This window comes from Nerophis ophidion, linkage group LG04, assembly GCF_033978795.1.
Source record: "Nerophis ophidion isolate RoL-2023_Sa linkage group LG04, RoL_Noph_v1.0, whole genome shotgun sequence".
NCBI lineage: Eukaryota > Metazoa > Chordata > Actinopteri > Syngnathiformes > Syngnathidae > Nerophis > Nerophis ophidion.
The window spans coordinates 18,026,921-18,041,702 of NC_084614.1; the positions used below are offsets into that span (position 1 = coordinate 18,026,921).

A 14,782-nucleotide genomic window follows, 5' to 3' on the forward strand; every position below is an offset into this window, starting at 1 on the left:
CTGAGATTAAGTCTAAAATTCTTTGTGTTCTTCAAAGTGAAACTGAAACAGTTTTTTTCTCCCTCAGAATTGTCAGCTAACTTGAAATGTTCTGTTAAGAGGATTGCATTTTTAGAATGCGCTTGTTTTTATTTTGAGCCAAAGTAAAACAAAGAAAACAATCCCAAAGTTGTCGTGGCTGTATTTTTAAGTTATTATGCCGTGATTTTACCCGTCCAGCCCCTAAGCTAAATATGTGTTTGACACCCGTGCTTTAAAAAATCCAAACAATCGAAGTACAATTACTTATTACATTTTAACAGGAGTGTCGACGGAAACATGTGACAACAGAAAGTAACCAGATATTAACAGTAAATTAGGGAGTTGTATGGAAAGGGAAATGATACAATATGATACCACATATGTCAGTGGCTAAATCCGGAGCATTTGTAGCACATTTTGATATAGATCTGTTATCATTTATGTATACCAAATAATATATCACCATAAAAATATCTTTATCGCAGGAGGCTGAAATATATTTATTGTGATATTATTTCATACCTAAGGTGGACAATGGCGCCTTTCAGAGGGGCCGGCCAGCAGCCAAGCGATGTGCACGCCGCGTCCTGCACGTGGCAGGTACAGTAAGACTCAGTGTGAGGATTCTGCTTGTGTTTGAAACAAGCGACCCTTGACGGGACTACAGGCACTGCACTGTTGCACACACAAACACACACACATGTCTTGCCTACTTTGTGGGGACCCACGTTCGGTTAGTAGGTTCTGAGGTTGTTTTTGATCTTCACTTGTGGGGACCACCCTTTCTATAGGTTGCGGAGGCATAAAAAAAATGAGGTAAAATGGCCACTAAACCAGTTAGCTCATACACGTCTTTAAATCTCTGGATTGATGAAGTAATGTGCTGATCATACTTACTGGGGACCCTGGGGAAAAAAATGTTAATATGGTTCATGGGGGTCAAATTGAAATAATTTTGCATAATTCACACAAATTTGTACGTGACTACTGAGGACCATCCATCCATCCCTTTTCTACCGCTTGTCCCTTTTGGGGGTGGCGGGGGGTCGCTGGAGCCTATCTCAGCTGCATTTGAGCGGAAGGCGGGGCCATTAAAAAAAAAAAAACAGTTCAAATTAAATATGATCCTCAGAATACAGCACTACAGCTGTCCTCTTATGGGAAGTTTCACCGCTTAAATGTTAAATCAAATCCTGCATCTTCTGTGACATTACTGAAAACTGCTATTTAGCAGTAATGAAGTTGTCTGCTACTCCAACTAGCATACATAGAAGGATGGAAGATTCTGAATGTGAATCATACTTTAAGGTAATAATGTTTTATAATCATGAAGTATGAAAATGTCATCCTAAGGAACACTAAACCGTATTTTGTTTTTGGAAAAATATATTAGTTTTAACTAAGGATGGATACCACACAGAATCACAGTACTATTAATGCCAGGATAACGAATGTTTCACTTTTCGAGAAAATACATTTTCTAACCAGTAAACATGTTTTATGGGCGAAAGCTTTAAAAATCACTTAGGCATCTTCAGAATTAATCTGACTATCATGGCCTATATCATGGTCCCTTTTGGGGACCTGTTTTTTTTTGTCCCCATACCGTCAGAGGACCCCAAATCTGTACGTTACTACTGGGGACCATTTAAAAAAAAAAGTTCAAATTAAATATGACATGATCCTCAGAATACAGCACTACAGCTATCCTTTTATAGGAAGTTACAGGTCCCCATACCGTCGGAAGTCCCCTAAAGGTGTGTAAACAGAGCGATGTCCCCATTAAGTCAGCATTGCCAGAACACACACACACAGCCAATGTCCACTTTCACACGGCGAGGTTCCTTCATGTTCTCACTTAAATTATTTTTACTATGGCTGCTGGTTTATGGAGAACAACAACAAAAAAAAGGAAATAGTTCAAGTCCAGGTGGTGAACTTACTCAAAGATGGAAGTTAGAGCGAGAAAAAGCATACCGAGAGGTAAACTGGTGATCTAAAAAATGAGACAAGATGGGGTTTAAAGACTTTTCAGTTCAGGCCCGTTTGGACTGGGGAGCAGTTCCAATTAAAATATGACAGTGAGCGCGCTCAGAGTTGGTGGCGGCGTCCGCAAGTTGACGTCGCGGGCCGCAGCAAGAGAAAGGACAGGCCTCCAATTTTGTTCAAAGCAGCGTCCTGGAAGACGTGACATCATCAGAGGACGCTGAAAAAGTCTTTGTGTGCCTTCCAAACGTCACAGCTATCAGACGGTGTGTGTGTGTGTGTGTGTGTGTGTGTGTGATGACAGGGAACTGGATCAGATTGCAGCCTGCGCCCCCCCCGCCTGCAGCGCCAATACAATGTGGCGCTCTGTTTGGCGGTAAAATGCCCTTCCTGCCTGCGGGACCGCCATCACGCCCGCTAAAACAACACCAAGGTAGGACAGGCCCAGCCCCGCCACGCCTCGCGGGGACGCAAAGACGAAAGCGGCCTTTACTTTCTGCGCGCGGCGTCATAAGCGCTCACAGATGGCCGATTAGCACGTGGCTAATTAGCCAGGAAGTAGGCGTCCACACACATACGCACGCTCTCTCTGCTGTCCTTGTAGCTTACCCTGGTAATGTGATCACTCCTTCGTATGCATAAAAGTGCATAGACAACCACACTGTATCACACCAGGCACCTTGTGGTAGTGTACAGTACCATATATGTGTAATACAGACCTGGGTAAATTAAGCCCCGTGGTCCACATTCGGCCCGTTAAGTTTTTCAATCTGGCCTGCTGGACATTCCCAAATAATTTTTTTGTTTTTTAGATCTTTAATCCGGAAAGTGTAGCTTCCATTATGATGTGCAGTCATGTTTTCTAATGACCGTAAGTCTTGAACTTTACTAATTCTTCCCAAAGGTTGGAATCTGCATTTTTGCATGATATACTAGTTACTATGGTAATCTAATTAGTTACTATGGTAATCTAAGTCACAGCATCTCAGACAAGGCACCAAGCAGTGTGGGTGGGGAGCGTTCCCACAGAGTGTTTCCAGAGCCCGAAATGTTGGTGTCAGGGACAGATGTGGAAGGATATTTTTACAAAAAAGTTGTAAAGCTTAGAGATTTATCACATGTATCAGATTTCTTTTCTTCCCATGCCGATCATATTTTGCTGTGTTTGTATATGTGGATGGAGAGGGGGTGTGACGTTCAAATGTTGTCAATATTCAGTGTATTAGCATTCATAGTTAATATTGTAAATCTCACATTCTTTATTTTCATGTACGTTCTGGGTGTCTCATTCTGTAAAAAAAAAAAAAGTGAAATTCCATTTCGTTTTTAAGGCGGTCTGCTATAAGCTTTTTAGCGCTCAATCAGACATTATTGTGAGGTTTTGTATTACTGTTCCTAAAAATAATACCAGTTCCCAGACACATTTTTTTTTCTTAAAATTTGTCCCCCAAGTCAAAATAATTGCCCAGGCCTGGTATAATACATGCTGACCCCCCAAAAACAACACCATTCCAAAGGTTTATTTCTGCACACTACTGCCCCCTGCTGTTCAAAGGAAACTCTTTTGAAGCACCATGAGGGGGGAAAAAAAAGCATAATTTGATCAAAATGATCCATCCATCCATTAATTTTCTACCGCCTGTCCCTTTAGGGGTCGCCAAGCTTCGCTCGGACGGAAGGCGGGGTCCTCCCTGGACAAGTCGCCACCTCATAAATAAAGAAATAGCCTTTTTGGCGCTGGTTTAAGAGGTCCAGTTTATATGTGATCCAATCCCCGAACACATGATAATGAAGTATGGTAATAGTCTGACTCGCTTTCATAATTGTGAAAAGAAGATGTTTATCCCGTCCACTGAGGCAATCGGACCCCCAACATGCCACACCAGCTGGCATAAAAAAAGCTTTCGCTACTACTAGAGAGAACAATAAGAGCTTGATTTTAACGTTAAATTAAACTTTAAAAAAAGCAAATATTGTACTCTTTAAGCAGTGTGCATGTGAGTAAATGTACAGTATGTGTACATATGCAACCCTTCTTCTAGTGCAGGGGTGTCCAAAATGTGGCCTGAGGGACATTTGCGGCCCAAATCTAATATTTTACTGGCCCGCGGCACATTCTAAAAATACTATTAAAAACAGAAAACATAAAAAGTGGAATAAAAGAGCAAAAAGGTGAAATGTAACAAGAAAAAGTTGCAATGTTGCCTCCAATAACACAAAGCTGCCATGCAGGCTGCTTTTTTATTTATTTAAAATGGCCATTGCTCAAAAAATAATGAATCTAAAACAATGTTACGAATTATTGACCTGTTACTTTATATCAAATATTACACTTTGAAATATTTTTTAGGGAAAATATGCTATGCATTATGTGTTTGCCATATAGCAATCTAAGTTTTATTGGACAAAAATGGAATAAAACAAAAACATAAAAAAAAATAAAAAAAATTGACGGATATATCTGAAGTTGATCTCGAGACTTAAGTGTTATAAGTGAAAAAAATATGTATTACTTATTTTTTAGCATTTTTATGAGTGGGACCCTTTTGGATGTCCACGGATTTTAGAAGGATCATTTTTGTTAAAATGTCATGACTCAAAAAAATAATAATGAATGTTGTTATGAATTATTGACCTGTTACTTCCACTTTGAAATATTTTTTGTGGAAATATTGCATACATTGTGTGTTTGCCATATAAAAATCTATGTTTTTTTGGAAAAAAATGTCAGAAAAAAACCCATTAAAAAAATAAATGTTAAACGTATATCGATGGATAGATCTGAAGTTGATCTCTAGATTTAAACATTGAAAGTTGAAAAAAAAAAAGTATGACTTATTTTTTAGCTTTTTTCATGAGCAGGACCTTTTTGGATTCCCAAGGATTTTAGTGGGATTTTTATTGGTTAAACTGCCATGACTCAAAACATAATAATGAATTAAAACCAATGTTCTTATGAATTATTGACCTGTTACTTCATATCAAATATTCCACTTCGAAATATTTTTGGGGGAAATGTTGCACTGATTTTTAGGAAAAAAATGTCAGCAAACAAAAACATTAAAAGCATTTTAAAAACGTTTATCGATTGTTACATCTGAAGATGATCTCGAGACTTAAGCGTTGAAAGTGAAAAATAAAATGTATGAATTATTTCTTAGCATTTTTTTTATTCATGAGCGGGACCTTTTTTGAACCCCAAGTATTTTAGTGGGATTATGACCCCAAAAAATAATAATGTATTAAAATCAAAGTCCGCAATTACTTCCCATAAAATATTCATCTTTGATAATCTTTTTGGGTGAAATATTGCATATTTTTGTATTTTACATTAAAAAAAAACTGAGTTTTGACAAAAAAGGCATAAAACAAAAAAAACTACTTTGTCTTCACTGATAAACCTGTTAAATAAAAAAAGTTTAAAAAGTAATTATATATGACTTATTGTTTTTTAAACATTTTATATACAGTATGTGTTTCTATATTTGTATATATATATATATATATATATATATATATATATATATATATATATGTGTGTGTATATATATATAGAAAAGCGCTATACAAGTACAACCCATTTATCATTTATATATATATATATATATATATATATATATATATATATATATATATATATATATATATATATATATATATATATATATATGCATAAATATATACATATACATGTATGGGTTTTGAAAATGAAAATGATCAAAATGGCCCCAGTATTGCTTAGAATTTTCCGTGTGCGGCCCTCGATTGAAAAAGTTTGGACACCCCTGCTCTCGTGGTACCGCTGTGTCAAATACCAGACGCACACTCCAGCTGACATGCTGACCTCTCACCTCTCACCTCCTCACAACCGCCACATTGTGAGAGAGAACGACCCATGAACGAGGCATTAAAAAAAAAATGAGGTAAAATGGCCAGTGTCCAGTTAGCTCTTACTTACTGGGGACCCTGGGGGAAAAAAAAGAGTTAATGTAGTTCATGGGGAGCAAATTTAAATAATTTTGCATAATTCACACAAATTTGTACGTGAATACTGAGGACCATTTAAAAAAAAAAAAATGACATGATCCTCAGAATACAGCTGTCCTCTTATAGGAAGTTACAGGTCCCCATACCGTCAGAAGTCTCCTAAAGGTGTGTAAACAGAGCGATGTCCCCATTAAGTATTTAGCATTGCAAGAACACACACACACACACACACACACACACACACACACACACACACACACACACACACACACACACACACACACACACACACACACACACACACACACACACACACACACACACACACACACACACACACGTCTGGAACCGACAGTGACAACAGGTATCTCAAGCTAAGACCCAACCTCACAAAGAAACTGAAGGATCATGAAATTGTTTGTTGTCAAGCCTCCAATGAGGCATGGGAATATTGGAAAATAAATAAATAAATAAAAGACAACCTCCAGACTTTTATTCGGTGTCGCATCTCCTCATTATAATAAGCGTCTGCGTGCGACCACACGAGCGCGATGGTTACAGCAAGTGCAGGATATTATTAACATTTAGTCGTTACATGCAAACGGGACATACTGTACGCACAAAACCAACGACAATTATTTAAATCACCTTGCAATCCCACGCGCAAAAAGCCTGAAAAATCAAGCCAAATTAAACACGACGAAAATTAAACAGGATTGGATTTGGAAGCGTTGGTGTGACTTGAAATGCTGTGAATTATGATATTTCATTTCTGCCATTGTGCTTCATATGCTTTCAGCAGGTTGTATAAAATAAACTCAAAATTGAAGCTAATGCTAAAGCTAATGCGTCTTTGCAAAATTGAAGCTAATGCTAAAGCTAACGCTTCTTTGCAAAATTGAACACTTCTTTGCAGAGCCAGGGGTGTAATTTTGTTCTGTCACGTCCGACACCAGCCACTCTCTGTCTCGCTCTCTCTCTCTCTGTGTCTGTGTGTGTGTGTGTGTGTGTGTGTGTGTGTGTGTGTGTGTCTCTCGTGCGGTTTGGAGCACCGAGACCGTGGTCCCGTTTTGGAACGGAGTGTGGACGCTAACACCGCAACGCCCAAGTGGAACCAACAGGTCTGCACCAGGACACACAAAGCAAACGTGACCACAGTCCAGGAAAGTGTCTTCTAGTCAAAAATAATTCCACTGAATTCTCGGAGGGGAACCGTGCAACCTCAGTGTGCTGCTTTCGTGACATTAAGATGCTGTGTTTCAAGGCCAATAAACACTCTCCTTAACACAAAAATTGAACTTGGGCGTGTTTTTAAAAAAAAAATTTTTTATAGCTTTTGATGACAAGTTAGCGCCTCCTTTCCTGTTGGTGAATGACAATTTACATTCCAATGTATTTATAGGGACTGAAAGAATAAAACTGAAGCTGCTAGCCGGACTCCAACTGACGTCTCGCTGCTGCTTCGTGTGGTGAAAAGTGGAACAGCATGGATGAAACCCACTTGCGTTCCCACGTTTGTCAGACCTTCTGCTTGAATGCGGAGTCAGCAAAAGCGGAATAAAGCCGCAGCTGACCTGTTCATATACCTATCGAGAATTTGCTCGCAGTATGAAGGACTCCGAATGACGAAAAGGTGCTCAGAATATGCGTTTAATCAGACAACAGCTCTAAAGACTCAGGCTTTCGGTCGTCTATGGTTCTATAGCACAGGTGTCAAACTAAATGTATGTGGCCTGCTAAAACCTGGAAATATGTCAATATACAGAGGGACAATTAGGACATGAGTTAAATACATCTTTAAATAATTACTTAAAGGTCTTATTACTGAAATAATGAAATCAATTATTAAATTGTGACATATTTTGATAATTGATAAAAAAAAAAATTTTTCCATTCATGCTGCATGCAACTGCAGTTCTTTTTAAATCAATATTATTTGACACACTATGCTATTCCAAACCTTTTTTGTCATAAAAACCACTTTTAAATGACTTCTAAAATATCTGAACTTTAATACCTACTGTTTGTGCGAATAATTGTGCAATAATTGTGTAATAATAGTACAATAATATTACGTGGCGATTGGTTTCACTGTTAGAAGTGGGTCGTTTGCGGCAGCTGTAACTGTGATAAAAAAATGAGTCGGACCCCCCTGGCCTGACCCAGACGGACTGGACATTTTTTTCCAAAAGTTCACCAGCGTGTCCATGCTGAAAACCAATAATTAAATCGTGATTTTTGTTGTTGTTGTTTTTAAGAATGGAATTTTACATAAAATTCCATAAAATTTATGTGTTTGAGTTCAATCATAATCAATCAACGACAAATTTAAGAAATTATAGAATTTTTGTCCTATTTATTTATTTTACTTGTCTCATTTGGCCATTCATATTGGAAATTGTAATTTTTTCTAAATGTGCTAATTTTGACAGATTTTTTTCCCCCCCACTTTTTAAAAAAAATCATAATATTTTACGGGATAAGCACTTCCATTATTTTTGGCAAGTGAAACCCTTTTTGAAATGACATCTTCAATTACTAAACTCTAACACCTGCTTCTCACCTTGATGTGTTATTGCAAAAGTATGCAAAAGTTTATTGGCATAGAATAATCCATCCATCCATTTTCTACCGTTTGTCCCTTTTGGGATGGCGGGGGGTGCTGGAGCCTATCTCAGCTGCATTCGGGCAGAAGGCGGCGTACACCCTGGACAAGTCGCCACCTCATCGCAGGGCCAACATAGATAGACAGACAACATTCACACTCACATTCACACACTAGTGCCAAATTAGTGTTGCTAATCAAACAATTCCCAGGTGCGTATCTTTGGAGGTGGGAGGAAGCCGGAGTACACGGAGGGAACCCACGCAGTCACGGGGAGAACATGCGAACTCCACCAGCCTGGGGATCGAACCCAGGACCTTCGTATTGATAAGCACATGCACTAGCCCCTGTTCCACCATGAAAAAGGGGTAATTGTGTAATAATATTATGTGGCGATTATACATGTATATGGTTTCACTGTTAGAAGTGGCTCGTTGAGGGCAGTGATAAAAAAGAGGTTGACACCCCTAGCCTGTCCCAGACCGACTGAACAATTCTTTCCAAAGTGCACCAGCGTGTCCATGTCTGGACACCAATAATTAAATCATGCTTTTTTTTTTTTTTAAAAAAGCATGCAATTTTACGTAAAATTAATGATATATGTGTTTAATTCCAATCATAATCAATTAATGACACATTTAATTGATTATTTAAAATGTTTATTTGATTTTATTAGTCTCGTCCATATTGAAAATCTTAATTTTAGATAAAGGTTTTTCAGTTTTGACAGAATTTATTTTTCCTTTTTTTTAAAAACATTTTTAAATTCATAATATTTGACGCAAAAAGCTGTTTCAATTTTTGGGATAATTGAAACCCTTTTTTCAATGACTTCATCAACAGCTGGACTTTAATACCTGCTTGTCACCTTGATGTCTTGTTGAAAAAGTGTGCAAAAGTTTGTTGAATTAAAAGGGATAATTGCCTATTGATATTATGTGACTATTATACATGTATATGGTTTCACAAATAGAAGTGGCTCGTTGGGGACAGCTGTGACCGCGACAAAAATGAGTTTGACACCCCTGGCCTGACCCAGACCGACTGAACATTTATTTCAAAAGTGCACCAGCGTGTCCATGTCTGGAGACCAATAATAAAAAAAAGTTTTTTTAATTCATTTTATTTACAGAGCATGGAATTTTACATAAAATTAATGACACATATTTAATTCCAATCATAATCAATTAATGACACATTTAAGTCATTATTTAAAATTTTTATTTATTTGTTTATTTTATTTTATTAGTGTCATCCATATTGAAAATCGTATTTTTTGATAAAGGCTTTTCAATTTTTTACAGAATTTATTTTTCCAGTTGTTTTTTTTTTTTTTTATTCATATTTGACGCAAAAAGCTGTTTCAATTTTTTGGGTAATTGAAACCCTTTTTTCAATGACTTCATCAATAGCAGGACTTTAATGCCTGCTTGTCACCTTGATGTCTGGTTGAAAAAGTGTGCAAAAGTTGGTTGAATTAAAAAGGGATAATTGTGTAATGATATTATGTGGCTATTATACATGTATATGGTTTCACTGTTAGAAGTGGCTCGTTGGGGGCAGCTGTGACCGCGATAAAAATGAGTTTGACACCCCTGGCCTGTCCCAGACCGACTGAACATTTATTTCCAAAGTGCACCAGCGTGTCCATGTCTGGAAAGGAGATGACGTGCACGGACATTATTATGAAAAAAGCACAGCTGGCCTCCCGCACCGACCCCCAAATAACAGTGGGCAGGAATAGCATCTTCCACCAGACCGCGGCCTGTCATTAGAGCGCTGGCACGCTCCGCCGCCTTCCCCCGGGGAAAAGCGCCACCGCCTAGCTCGTCCATGCGCAGGGCGCCACAGGTGTGGGTGGACTGGGTTGCGAGGTGGAGTCCTGCTTAGCTCTGAGTGCGGGACGGGCGCCAAAATGTGAATTTTGCTTAGCACTGGTTGCTAACGCAAGGCCTGGAGAGCCCTCGTATTTTCGCACGGAGGCGGAAGACTGGGTCACGTGACCAGCCGAGGGGTCCACAAGGTGCTCACAGAAGCTCTATTGAGTGGCGGCCCGCGTTGTGTTTATCTGGGAAGACACAGAGCGCCTTTGAGGTGCTCCCTGCCGCTCAGAAGTGGACTTGAGGAACATCCGTGGACTTTTTGCGGCAAACAAAACTAGGCTTTCATGCGTCGTCCTCCTGCATTACATCTGACTTCGCTCCTCCCGAAAGTCGGGAGGAGCTTGCACAGGTAGCCTAGAACAGTGGTTCTCAAATGGGGGTACATGTACCCCTGGGGGTACTTGAAGGTATGCCAAGGGGTACGTGAGATTTTTAAAAAATATTCTAAAAATAGCAACAATTCAAAAATCCTTTATAAATATATTCATTGAATAATACTCTTACAAAATATGAATGTAAGTTCATAAACTGTGAAAAGAAATGCAACAATGCAATATTCAGTGTTGACAGCTAGATTTTTTGCGGACATGTTCCATAAATATTGATGTTAAATATTTCTTTTTTTGTGAAGAAATGTTCAGAATTAAGTTCATGAATCCAGATGGATCTCTATTACAATCCCCAGAGAGGGCACTTTAAGTTGATGATTACTTCTAAGTGTAGAAATCTTTATTAATAATTGAATCACTTGTTTACTTTTTAACAAGTTTTTAGTTATTTTATTGTCTTTTTTTCCAAATAGTTCAAGAAAGACCACTACAAATGAGCAATATTTTGCACTGTTATACAATTGAATAAATCAGAAACTGATGACATAGTGCTGTATTTTACTTCTTTATCTCTTTTTTTTCAACCAAAAATGCTTTGCTCTGATTAGGGGGAACTTGAATTAAAAAAAAATTCACAGGGTGTATATCTCTGGAAAAAAGGTTGAGAACCACTGGCCTAGAAAATGTGTGCGTGAAGGAGGGTGGGTGGTTGTTCTTATCAAACAAACTTCTCCTATAGTGCACGGAGGCGTGTTGACGCGCGCCCGCTCTCACAGGACGGGCATTCATACGGCTGCAACCTCCAAAGTACACACCAGAGGGAGGCAGGGAAGGTGGGGGGGCTTGGCACCTACGTCACATAGGTGGACATTGTCCGAAATGAAGAGGTCTCTCCTAAAATGTTTGCTACCATGCAAATGCCCGCTGTACTGTGTCTGACCCAACATGGCGAGCGCGCCAGGAGGCACCAATGGGTGCTCTGGTGCTCAGGCTGGACCGGGCGCCGCACGCATGCGCAGACATTAAGCACCATTATGTCCACATCTTTACATTTTGACCTACATATGTATTTCATGTTCATAAACATCAATTAACCACTTTAAATGGGTCTCTTTATAAACCAATCCGAGTCAAGATTTACCTTTCTTACACACATGCGTCCATTATTAGGTGGCACACACTTCCATACTCAAGTAGCAAGGACAATCAGGACGGGAGTTGGTTGGTCTTACCTGCCTGCGCCAAGGTGCTCTGGCACACGGCGAGCACCACGGTCGCCAAGGTGATGGCGGAGAGGTCCAAGCGCCATGGTCTCCGTTTCTTCCGGAAGGGGCAAGCTCCAAAATCCATAGTGATGCAGTGGGTGGTTAACGCTGACACCAGGACGGGGTGCGAGGGTGTCCTCTCCCAGACAGACGGCCGACGAGAGGCACCCGACTGAACCTCCTGCGAGGTGACACAAAAAAAGAGCAGGATTTCCTTGGGAGCGGGAAGGGGTGGGGGGGAGTGAGAGCCGCCAAAGAGGGGGCCTTGCGGGATGAATGTCTTTTAGCAGGACGCTAAAGCCCCATGGAGACAGCCGAAGAGGGGAGAGACACCTGGAAGATCACACTCTCTCCCTACCCTCACTTTCCCGCTTTACTTTCTCTCACCAAGTGCGATGGCGTGTGTGTGTGTGTGTGCGCGTGGACCGGGTGGGGGGGCTGCAGAGAGAGTGGGTGTGGAGGGAGTGAGGAAAGGATGGAGGAGGAGGTGGGGGGCGTGCGTTAAGTGCGCTCTTGAAGATCCCCGGACAGACTCTGACGGTACAGTAAGACGGATTAAAAAGATACAAAAGATTATTATGATATCCGCATTTTCTTGTCTTTGTGCTTTTCTTTGTAAAACAAAAAAACAAAAACTTCTCTTTCCCTACGCGAGAGAGCGAGCGTCAGGCCGGCCAATCAGAGTTCTGTCCGCGCGTCGCGCCGAGCCCCTCCCAGCTGATTGGACCGTCCCATGTGGCCACGTTTTTTTTTTTCCATTCCCGACATCTTTGCGTTGCCCCTCATCAGTGACGTCACTTAGATTCTGGTTTTGCAGCTTTTTATTCATTTATTTATTTTTCTTTCTTTCTTTACCATGAATTGATTAACGTGGACCCCGACTTAAACAAGTTGAAAAACTTATTCGGGTGTTACAATTTAGTGGTCAATTGTACGGAATATGTACTGTACTGTGCAATCTACTAATAAAAGTATCAATCAATTACCCTTTCACTTTTTCTAGTGTAAGGAAAAACCATCATGGTGATCATTAAAAGCTTGGGACTTTGATTGATTGATTTAAACTTTTATTACACACACACACACGTGCGTGTGTGTGTTCTGGCAATGCAAAATACTTAATGGAGGTATCGTTTTGTTTACACACCTTTAGGGGACTTCTGACGGTATGGGGACATGTAACTTCCTATAATTGATTGATTGATTGATTGAACATTTTATTACACACACACACTTGTGTGTGTGTGTTCTTGCAATGCAAAATACTTAATGGAGGTATCGCTCTGTTTACACACCTTTAAGGGACTTCTGACGGTATGGGGACATGTAACTTCCTATAATTGATTGATTGATTGAAAGTTTTATTAGTAGATTGCACAGTACACTACAAAGTCCATACAAATGACCACTAAATGGTAACACCCGAATAAGTTTTTCAACTTGTTTGAGTCGGGGTCTACGTTAATCAATTCATGGTGACAACAAACAGCTGTCATTAGGATTGGGTTTCAGTTACAGAAATCCCTCGTTTATGGCTGTTAATTGGTTACGGGGACTGACCGTGGTTAATAAATTTTCACAAGCTGAGATAGGCGCCAGCGCCCCCCGCGACCCCAAAAGGGAATAAGCGGTAGAAAATGGATGGATGGATAAATTATTCATTAAAAATTTAATTATTTTGTTATAGCTACAGCATAAAGCAGGGGTCAGGAAAAGCCAAATATTTTAAAATGTATTCCCGAGAGAGCCATATAATATTTTCTTAACAGTGAATACAACTAAATGCCATTTCCATTTTCTACCGCTTATTCCCTTTCGGGGTCGCGGGGGGCGCTGGCGCCTATCTCAGCTACAATCGGGCGGAAGGCGCGGTACACCCTGGACAAGTCGCCACCTCATCGCAGGGCCAACACAGATAGACAGACAACATTCACACTCACATTCACACACTAGGGACCATTTAGTGTTGCCAATCAACCTATCCCCAGGTGCATGTTTTTGGAAGTGGGAGGAAGCCGGAGTACCCGGAGGGAACCCACGCACTCACGGGGAGAACATGCAAACTCCACACAGAAAGATCCCGAGGCTGGATTTGAACCCAGGACTGCAGGACCTTCGTATTGTGAGGCAGACGCACTAACCCCTCTGCCACCGTGAAGCCACAACTAAATGCGTGCATTTTTAAGTAAGACCAACACTGGTAGCGTGTAATAAGTCTCTTATTCTTTTTAACAACATTGTTATTCTGAAGCTAACCAATAGTAAATACAACACTTCTTACCAATAATGCGACTTTCCTGTACCCCGAAAGACAGCTGGGATTGGCTGAGCCACCCGAAACCTCGAACAGGTGCATTATTCATTACTTATCGTGTTAAGCAATGTCAGCTAAGATTCATCTGAGAGCCAGGTGCAGTCATCAAAAGAGCCACATCTGGCCTGAGAGCCATACGTTCCCTACCCCTGGCATAAAGAAACCTTGTAAATACGTTTTCTAAACATTATGACAGCCCATTGGACATTACATTCATTTTACCATGAGTTGATTTACATGGACCCTGACTTCATCAAGTTGAAAAACTTATTGGGGTGTTACCATTTAGTGGCCGATTGTACGAAATATGTACTGTGCAATCTACTAATACAGGTTTCAATCAATCACTCAAAATGACACCTCGAGAGTCAAAGCCGCCGATCTACATTTCT

At 40.1% G+C, this 14,782-nt stretch overlaps 1 protein-coding gene across 3 annotated transcripts in view; it reads right to left on the minus strand.

The window, feature by feature from the left end:
- col11a2 (collagen, type XI, alpha 2) overlaps positions 1 to 12,634 on the minus strand; it is a 54,832-nt gene extending 42,198 nt beyond the window's left edge. For 2 of the 3 annotated variants that reach the window (XM_061897305.1, XM_061897303.1), the window contains exon 1: positions 12,044 to 12,633. In XM_061897305.1, coding sequence (XP_061753289.1) covers positions 12,044 to 12,161 — 118 coding nt within the window. In that variant the 5' untranslated portion in view covers positions 12,162 to 12,633. Of the gene's footprint in view, positions 1 to 12,043 lie in introns of all 3 variants that reach the window. The other variant, XM_061897302.1, reaches the window with a different exon arrangement.
- Between the last annotated feature and the right edge of the window lie 2,148 nt (positions 12,635 to 14,782).